Source organism: Anoplopoma fimbria, chromosome 14 (genome assembly GCF_027596085.1).
Source record: "Anoplopoma fimbria isolate UVic2021 breed Golden Eagle Sablefish chromosome 14, Afim_UVic_2022, whole genome shotgun sequence".
Lineage (NCBI taxonomy): Eukaryota > Metazoa > Chordata > Actinopteri > Perciformes > Anoplopomatidae > Anoplopoma > Anoplopoma fimbria.
In genome coordinates, this window is record NC_072462.1 from 7778782 (window position 1) to 7788892 (window position 10111).

At 42.4% G+C, this 10111-nt stretch overlaps 1 protein-coding gene across 1 annotated transcript; it reads right to left on the bottom strand.

Annotated features, from left to right (window-relative positions):
* Positions 1-3206: 3206 nt before the first annotated feature.
* Positions 3207-9406, bottom strand: stbd1 (starch binding domain 1). The gene is made up of 4 exons (XM_054612373.1): positions 8992-9406; positions 7394-7803; positions 4288-6909; positions 3207-4065 (listed from the first exon to the last, which is right to left on the bottom strand). The coding sequence occupies exons 1-4, from the start codon at positions 9272-9274 to the stop codon at positions 3964-3966; spliced, it is 3417 nt and encodes a 1138-aa protein (XP_054468348.1). The 5' UTR covers positions 9275-9406; the 3' UTR covers positions 3207-3963.
* Between the last annotated feature and the right edge of the window lie 705 nt (positions 9407-10111).

The window sequence follows — 10111 nt, forward strand, 5'->3', positions numbered from 1 at the left end:
CTTGGACGAACCCTCCTGATTGCTCAGTCACTCAAACTGCCTTTCTCTCCAGTTTCACCACCTGACTTGCTCCTCCTACTGGCTCACCTGGTTCCAACTTCACTGATTGCCCCAGCAGTACAGGCTACTGGTCCGCCCCCCATATGTCGGACATGTATTTGCCGGATTGTCTTTTACACGATACGCTTAAGCATTAGCAAGTTCTTAACTCAACAAAGATATGATGTCAACTCCTGAATGGATGTTGGCGAAGCATTAAAAAAGTTTACACATCCCATACAAAGGAGCAGCATCATCCCTTCATTCGGAGTCATGTTTGTGTCCACCTGATGAATGTAAGTCCAACGCTCACTCTCTTCTAGCTTTTTTGGTCTCTGCCAACTCCTGTGGTAATACAAAATGTGAACGCTCCACTGTGCTCACCAGCTAGCCGCCCACTGTCTCTTTCTGCTATTTGGTGCTGATCTGGTAGCGTAGGTCTACACTGGGTATTTAGAGCTTTGTCATTTAAAACTGCTGCCTACTAAAGCCAGAAAAAGTTGCATCCAGATGGCTAATCAATGAGCTGCAAATTGTTATAAAGCTGAGGGGAGCTGGTGGTTCAGGCGACAATTCTCTGTAGGTTCATTTCTTTTTCAGTTTGTCATTTGACAAAGTTTTAATATTATAAAAATTCTAATAATTAAAGCCACTTTTACATCATGTTTCATGTTGTAGTATGTAATGTACATTGGAGCCACTAGGGGGCGTTCAAGGCAGCTAAGACAATTATTTGATGAACAACCATAGACATGAAGTGTACGTAGTCGTCGTGAAATAACCCGTTGGTTTGACTGCGGTTTTGAAGCCTTGAGTTTAACATTTTGACTGTCACCCACTTGGATTACATTTTTTTTTTGTAAGTGACCATATTTGGACCTTGTATGAGTGAGGTAGAGACAAGGTTTACTGCTCTGGTAGCGACCTGTCAATCACAAGGTAGCCCTGCCCTAAAGCATGACCAGCTTTATGGTCTATTTGACTCTAAATAGACCATAAGTTACTAAATGATCATCATGCTGTATTGAAGAAGACTTGAAACTAGAGATTGACACCATAAACCCATGTTTACTGTGTTTACTGCTCTAATAAATCAAGTTAGAAGTAGAGTCATTTTCTCATAGACTTCTATACAACCAGAGGAGTCGCCCCCTTATGGCCATTAGAGAGAATTCAAGTTTAATGCACTTCAGCATTGGCATCACTTTTCAGAGCCAGAGGTTGCTGCCTGTAGACAACCGATCATTTTCCACCCGTATCACATGATTAGCTATCACAGTAAGACACAGGAACAACAGCTGAGTAACCATTATAGGTGTTGATTAGAAGGCTGGGTTCACTCAAGACAACCTGACTCTTCACATCAAGAGCCCTACTCAGCGTTAAGACTTTAGCCTTAACAGGGGTCGAACATTGGTTTAACTGTTTTAAATGTAAGACAAATGGCTTGTGTGCATGTCCATGAGATAAAGAGAGACATGCAAAGAGAGAGTTAGATCTATAAGTAGAGCATAAGTGGTGTCAGTTGTGAAGCTGGTGTCTAAATAAAGGATTACCTTCAACCTTAGAAAGTGCACACGCTCCCAGCTGCCACATTAGCACTGGTGTGCTGCGTTCACACGCCGCATAACCAACACTCATCCCAGGAGAACACGTTGGTGTCACCTGTAACCTTTCTACAAAGGTGTTTTATCAGGGATCTTATCAGTCTGTTCTAGTTGGTTACACACAGGGATACAAAATATCCCTGCCATTTGAGGTTTTCAGTGTAAACAGAGCCTCTACTTTGCATCATGTTTTGTTATATTTGGCTCTTTGTACTGGGGCAAATGGGCAAAAGTTGCCTGGACTCCTGTTTTTGAAAATAGAAATCACGCGACCCACGCCTGGGCAGAGTTCTGTTGACCCCCGTTTGAGGAGAGTCAAATGTGTCCCAGAGGCTTTGTTTTGGCTAAAGAGCTAAAGCAAAATGTTCAGGGTTCAATACCCGAGGGGAAGGCTTCTGTAAGTATTGGGTCACTTTGGATAAGAGGTGGGGTCTTCCAAATGCGGAACCAGAGCAGGGATCACATTTCACAGACGGTCACATTTACATGTAGATGACACACAATTGGAAGGTCAACATGAGAGGCATGTTAGTTCCTCTGATTACTATTAGGCTGGCAAAATGTATGTGTCATATTGTTTTTACAATTAAATATATACATCTAATATAGTTTAGTGTGTGCTTGATTTAGTCGTTTTACTTTAAGCCGTCTTGTTCATTCACACTGACTGTTTTGTTTGTGAATGATTATTCTTTTCCTTTCTGAGCATGGCTTCCTCTGAATTCCTTTATTTGTCGGACTGCCCATGAAGCATGGTGATAAAATCTCACTCTTTCCTCCCATGGTGCATCTTCCCCTCCCCTCTTTCAGCACTGCTTACATTTTGAGTTTTATCCTCTGAAATAACCTCACATAAACCCTCCCGCTCCCTGCAGTGCAGATTAATCATTTATAGGTCTGGCAAAACATTACATTTGTGCATGCGTACGAGTGATGTCTCTGGAGCTGGAATATGAAGAGCACCCTCTTTTTAGACGCTGCGAGGTCACCTTCTGCACAGAGCTGACAAGCTAGCAGGACTATATGACGGCCAACCACACTTTCTCTACATGAGCCCCCTCCGAGCCAGACTGGACTCAAGGTCACGGTCTTGGCTTTTGGTCCAAAATCGTGGAAATTGACGCAGATTTAGGAATCAGGTCAAAGATTGTGTTGAGTGCATTGCCTCACAATAACCCACAATGTTGAATGTGTCTGTGTAGGTCTGTTTGTTTGTTGCAAAAGCAGTTAATGATTTGTAGAAATTTAGACGACACCAGTGCATCATGGGGCTGCCTGGTTGAGAAATAATAGAGGGGCCATACAGGAATAATTATTTTGAATGGAGATCTTCAAATATGTATCTTCAGTTGATTAAATAACTTCAGTACAGACACAGTCAGGTGCATTATGGTTGTATATATCCTTGTTCCTAAATAAAACAAAAAAAAAAATCTAATTTTGGTGAATCATTATTGAGATAATTGAAAATGGATTGTCAAGTCTCCAATCACCTCCAAACATCCAGGCGTTCAATACATGAACATATATAAGAAACATACTAAATCCGCAGATATGACAGACTTGGAAGATTTCTTTATTTGGTAACCAACTCCACCTCATTTGACATTAAAGAGTAGCATCATCTTCACAGTATTGCATAACAAGAATCTCTGCCATGATCTGAGTTATAGAGACCAATAGCCTGCACTGATTAAGAACTGAAACTTGAACAAAAAAAAAGTGAGAAACTAACCAACATACTGTAAGAAACTTAATAAAAGTTGCATTGAAACATAAAAGATGATGGCCAGCAAAGCTGTTTAAAAAAAAAAGAAGAGAGAATTGTGTTGATGTATTATAAAACAATTGAAACAAGTTTAAAAGGCACATTCATAGAACAACAATGGGACAGTATTGCATGCACACAGTCCCATGAGATAAAAGCAGCATCAAAGTTACAACTATATCACAGTTTAGTTGTAAACACATTAGAATACCTGCACCAGTCATACAGTGTACAATATACAATTATTGCTTTGATTATTGCTGTAGTAAAAGTGAACTATGTGCATTTATTCTCATAGATTTTTGGGGAGTATTGAAGCAGCATACGTACATTATAGTAAAGTATCGATTTACATAAATTAAAACACTTGCATTGAGTCACCCTTTTTCTTAAAGAGGTGCGATTTGCATAATTATAAATACAACCACAGGGGGGGAGAAAGGAAGACGTTTTGTGTAATGATGCTGTCATTTGACGACAATCTTTTCAGTTCTCTAAATTATCAATGTTATCACTGGCATTCAGAGCGACCCTTTAAGTAAAGTCCCATTAGATGACTGGTTTATCCTTGTGATCATGGCGTTGGAAATTTGCAGGTCCAGATACGTCCAGGCGTCTGGGCTTAAAAAGGTTCAATCCGGTTATCTGTAACTTTGACATCAAAAAACATATGTATCCTCTTGATGACCCCAAAAATGACATCAATGTTTACTAGGATGTATGTATGACAGGATGTAGTATTATCATATTAACTCAATGTATGATCAATGTGGGTCTTGTCACAGGCTGTACAAACAAACCTGACTATCTGGTTCAGGATCCGGTACCAAAGCTTCCTGAACACTGCAAATCACAATCACCCTCTCGCCTCACCTCTCTCAAGCGTCCCCACCATTCGTTCACCAGCAGGTCGTCTCCAGAGCCCGTGTCGAGGAGGCGGTTGCCACATTCCTCCCAGCGGCACACCTCGCCCTTGTCCACCACCACAAACTTCCACTCCACATGGCTCTCTGCGGGTAGGCTGACCACCGTGGCCCAGTGCCCGTCGTTGGATCTCTCTAGCGGGACAAATCCCTTCCAGTTCCCCAGCTCCTGCTGGTTTCCTGTGACAGCCACCGTCTGGTATGGTGATTGAGTGAAATAATGGATGCAGAAGGTCACGTCAACATTCTGGGGCATTGGCTCAACCGCCACAACGTTTGTGTTATTTTCCGTGTTTTCGTCGACGAGAGAGAGAGTGTCGGTTTGTTTGACTTCAGCGGAAGGTGGGATATCTGTTGTGTCCGTACAAGTGGTGTCTGCTGAAGCAGAGCTGTATTGGCACTCTTCAGAGGGAAGCTGGTTGGTTTTTGTATCGTCTTGGGCAGAAGATGGGGCGGAAAGATTCATCCAGGGAAAGGCTTGATAGTTACTATCCATGATCCATTCATTATGGTCCATAGTTGCCTCCATGATACTGATTTCAGTCTTCTCAAAGTCCTCTTCTATCTCCTTCTCTGCTTTTGTAGCCTCTTTCTTTTCAACACTTCCTCCATTTGTCTTCTCTTTACTCTCGACAACCTCTACCTTAACTTTCATGTCTGACGGCTTTTCACTAAAGTTAGTAACGCTGTATGCAATCTGCTCTGCAAACTGATCCATCGCGCTGTGATAACTATCCTCAATCTCATGGCCAAACATGTCCTCGTTGGTTGCGGATGATTCATAATAAGTCCATGCTGTGCGCTCACTGCAAGGTGGCTGCCAGCGATGCGATGGGTAAGGCCCGAACAACATACCTGCCGTATCCTTTTCAATGACGGATATGGCTGCATCATCAGCAAAGAAGCTGTTTTGGGCCTCCGTCTGTCCCTCAGACCTCAGTTCACAATCCATCACCGGAAGAACCATTTCTTCAAAGATCGCGTCAAACTCGTTACCGGCATCAGGGCTGACCGTCATGCTTGAAATCCCACTTTCTTCACCAACACCAGCAAGTGATACATCATTATCCATCAGCGCAAATTGTGCGAAAGACGGCAGGTAAACATGACACAAGGGAGGATTTAAATCCTCAATCATGACGGGAGCAGCGCCATCAGTAACTTCAGAAAAATCTTCATTATTTTTTGTTAGGTCACTTTGTTGGTCTTGGGAGAAAGACTGAGTGTCAGAATTAGATAGTTCTTCAGACATTAAAAGTACAGAGCAGCTAGTCTTATTGCAAGTAGCTGCATCAGGAGCAGAATCGACCCTCGTCTCGTCGGAAGTTTCATTATTTTCCACGTGTTCAATTTGTTGGTCTTGGCAAATAGATTGCAGGTGAGGGTAAGATATGTCCTCAACTATTACAGAAGGTACGTTTGCAGCTATATCCGGATCAGCAGCAACACTTGCCTCGTCAAAAGCTTCATTTCTTAGCGCTTGGATGCTTTGTTGGTCTTCGTAGCAAGATTGAACCTGAGGGTCATACACTTGGTCATCTGATTCTTCAGCCAAAACCACGGCTGTGCCATTTTCGTTGTTTTCAGGCTCATTTTCTATATCGCATGATGACATTTTAGGCTCAAGAATATTAGAAATAGGGTCTTCATCGAGAGATGTAGCTGTATTATCTCCTTTCTGTGGGAGTTGACAATCAAATGACAAATCAGCAGAATCTGCAATGCCTGAGATACCTGACAGACTGCTATCGTGATTATCATCCTTTACAGGCGCACTCAAACAGGTCAGAGTAGGGCTGAGCGCCTCACTTGAACTTCCACTTTCTTCACTACAGACAATGTCTTTGCCACCGGTCTGCAGTTTATCTTTGGCCTGATCAGCACCATTGTAAAGAGCGCTGTCCTCTTGATCACATGTAGGACCGTTTTCCTCCTTTTGTTCAATCTCCACGTCTTGCTCTTCGAACTGTGCCAAGGGGGCGTCAAATTTGACAGCTGTAAGTTTGTTCAAGTGGTCTTCACGTACAATTTCTTCACCTGCTAGACCAACATATTCATCCAAGTCAGTATCCTGAATGGGCGACGTCCCCTTGTCCGTGTCATCGTCACACTGCTCGTGCTGTGTAGATGGCAGGTTTGACTCTTTTTGGAATGTCGACGACGAGATCTCAGCAGGATGAGCGACTACCTGGTGGTCTAAACCGTGCTCTTCCACCTCATCAGTCTCATTTCTACTTTCACCCTCTGGAGAGAGGCGAATATTGCCAGAATAACTACAGAAATCCGTGCTATCTGTATTCTCTGGCTGAAGGTCATCATCTTTGCCATAACAGACGCAAGGAACAGACACACCTTCGATATGAATGACGGGCTCTTCCAAGTTGGACTCCACGCTATTTGTGGTTTGATGCTCACTCAGCCCTTCATCATTACCGTTTTCACTCATATATTGTTGGAAGCACACCGGATTGTTCAAAGCACACTGAAAGTTGTCTTCTTGTCCGGGTGTCTCGTCCAAAACATCCTTCTCCGGGGTCACGCCCTCATCCTCTTGGCATTCTGCTGTTGACACCTAGACAATAAAAAGGTATAAAAAGTTAATATTATCGGGTCTTACTTCGTCTGACAGTAGATAAAAATACATACAAGATTGAAAAGACTGTCCTAGTGTGAAACTACAGAGAGAATGAGGTCTGAGGGAAAATGGGTAAAGAGAGAAATATTCCCACTGGGTTGGTGCTCCACCTTCTTGAAGAAATAGTTCAGACAAATTTGGAAACACGCTTATTTGCTGAGGGTTAGATGAGAAGATAGATAACGCTCTCGAATCTGTCTGCTAAATACGAAGCTACAGCCACTGATTAGCTGAGCAAACAGACTGGAAAGTAACAGCTTGCCTGGCTCTGTATAAAGGTAACAAATCCGCCTACCAGCACGTCTAAAACTCAATATTTTAACACGTTTTTATTTTTTTAAATAGACCAACTGTGACGGATGAAGTTTAATTTCGACCGTAGCTTGCATATAACCTCAAACAGAGACAGATGGCTGCTTACCTCATCTTCCTGCCCGTGGTTCTCAGCATTAATCGGCTCAGGCTCCTTCAAGCAGCTATCACGGAACTCTTCCAACACATCCTTAATCCCGTCATCGCTCTCACAACGTTGGCAATCAACAGCATCCTCCAACACCATTTCAGCCTCTGTGCAAGTATCACTCTGCAGGTTCTGATTGGCCTCTTCTGCATAAGTCTCTGCTGCTCGCTGAGAGTCCCACGCAACTGCCGCTTCCTCTGTGTCGTCTGAAGCGGTGGGTTCAATGTCTGGTACTCGGATGTCACTCTCAGGAGGGGAATATGGTGCAGGGGTCTTCTCAGCAGCAGCAGCACGACGGTGCCTGATTCTGAGATCACTCTGAATCAGATGAACATCCTGCTTCACGTCTGATGAGCCTTCATCATTCACATCTATAATAAGATATAAGGGGGAAAAAAATGCAGTTAAAATAAATTTCAAATGCTATAATCCTATATATTTGATATCATATCGAGATTCATTCTTTTTATTAACCTCTTTTTATTTTTATTTTTTGAATTTATAACTAGAAAAGCAGAGTAGATGACTAAAGAATGGTTAATGTTAATTAAATGTATTGAGGCTAATTCAAATTCTAATATTTGATGAATTAGTGGTTTACAAAGGACATATATATTGTTTTTTTTGTTGTTTTTTAACATTGCACTTTGTCTGATCCACCTTTGTACCTTTTTCACAATGACCACACAGAAGTAGATCTAATCACAGGTTGAGTAATCACTGCAATCAGTGACAGTAACTGTTTGTTGGTTGAAAGTCTCCTCTGTGTAAGGGGTTACTTGACCTGCCAAAAAAAAAATCTCTCTTGTGTACCCTTATCAGTATATAAAATTAGGTAAATGTACTCAAAGTATCAAATTGCCCTTGTGAAATAAATATTATATAACTTATTATATTATTACTGAACCATTGTATTTACTGTGGGATGGTTTAATCTATACCATATTTTATGATCTCATCAAATTATTTGTTTGTTAAATCCTAATCTGGAAAGTAGGGCAGATAAAAGTAGAAAAAAAAAAGTTTTTTTTTACCTCTGATCTGTTGAATAGAAGTAGAAAACAGCGTGGAAATACTCTGGTAAAGCAGGTCTACAAGTAGCTCAACATTTGTACAGGACTGTGTAGTTAATGTGCCTAGTTACATTCAATCATAGCAAACATGTACAAACAATATGTGCAGCTATTAACTGTATTCTTTAAAATGCATCTGGATCAGTATGTGAGGTCAGCTTCTACTAATGGAATAAATGGGGTTAATAAAGGCTTTATAGTACGTTATGATGGCCTATTTATATCCCCCACAGCCTCACTGGAACCTAAGTCTCCTTGATATTAATACTCATGTTATGTATCCTGCTAAATGCATGGTGTCCTCGATGTTATAAATTACCATAGGCAATAATATTAGAATGATACTCCTCAGCACTTTACCTGGGGTGACGGTTTGCACCTTTAGATGAATGAAGGCAGAGGTATTTAAATAATAATAATCACCCCCCATCACCTACAGCTTTACACCTAATACTCGTGGATCTTTTTTTTTATTTATTTTTTTACCTGTTGACTCCACGGAGTCCTGCGTTTCCCGGATCACCGACTCGTCTCCCTCAACTCCGGCTGGACTCTCGCGGTTACCGTCGCCGTCAGCGGCAGCCGCCTCTGCCGTGGCCTTCCTCCGCTTCCCCCTCACGGTCCGGTAGATGACGAGAGCCGCCAGCACGGACACCATCGCTATGACGGCCAGAGCCACGGCGGGACCATGGCGCCCGATCATGCAGAAGAGCGAGGCCAGGTCCACGCGCCTCTCCACCGCCACGGTGTTGCCATTTTTCAGCGGCATGGCGCATCTATTTTGGGGGAGGAAAAAATTAAAATCACGAGCCCCTTTTTTTCCTCCTTGATGTCTCTGTATGTGTGGAGCTGCTGCAGGCTGTCCGCTCTCTGCGCGTACTCCTCTCTCCTCTCCACGCTCCCGGGCGTGTAGTGACCTCTTGTTGCTGCAGAGCTGCGGGCGAGCTGGTGCAGGTTGCTAGCCGCTGATTGGCTGGGCCGGGTCACGGGGTCTCGACATTCATTCATAAAAAGGGGTAAGGAGCTTGTTTTGTTTTGTTTTTTTGCAGACGTCCGCGGTGCGTCTCTACTCGTCTCAGCCATGAATCAGGTGTTACATCCCGCTGATGGGATTTATCTCCAGTGAAACCAACGAGAGACAGTCTGATGAGACACTGTCCTCAGAGATCTGATAGGATTTGTCCCATCAAAGGCTTCTGTACAACCGTTTTCTTAATGCAGCATTAGCATAGTTCCTCCATAGAGAGTGCAGCTATAATGAAATTACATTACTGCTATTTCCTCAATAAACCAACAAAACCACAAAAATCTCATTGGCCACAGGGGAAGTTTCAATATGATTATAAGATATTTGTAAATGTTTAGATGTTCTATCGGTTAACAATTATACTGGATCACACCAGTAAAGTGCTGGAAAACGTGCATGTCATTCCATGCTTTACCCAGTATATGAATATTACGTTTGAGTTAAAGGTAGGTAAAAATATTCTTATATGTTGATGTCATATATTCTGATTTAAATTTGGATACTGGAAAAAGCTTTTTTTTAATTGCGACTGCATTTAGTGTGGAGCATCTTCTAAAATGTGGAGGTTCATTACATTTC

Coding starts and splice junctions, on each gene's coding strand:
- stbd1 (XM_054612373.1), bottom strand. CDS start 9,274: ATGCCGCTGAAAAATGGCAACACCGTGGCGGTGGAGAGGCGCGTGGAC. Junction 6,910..7,393: donor ACCACGGGCAGGAAGATGAG/GTAAGCAGCCAT, acceptor TTTATTGTCTAG/GTGTCAACAGCAGAATGCCA. Junction 4,066..4,287: donor GGTGGGGACGCTTGAGAGAG/GTGAGGCGAGAG, acceptor TTGATGTCAAAG/TTACAGATAACCGGATTGAA.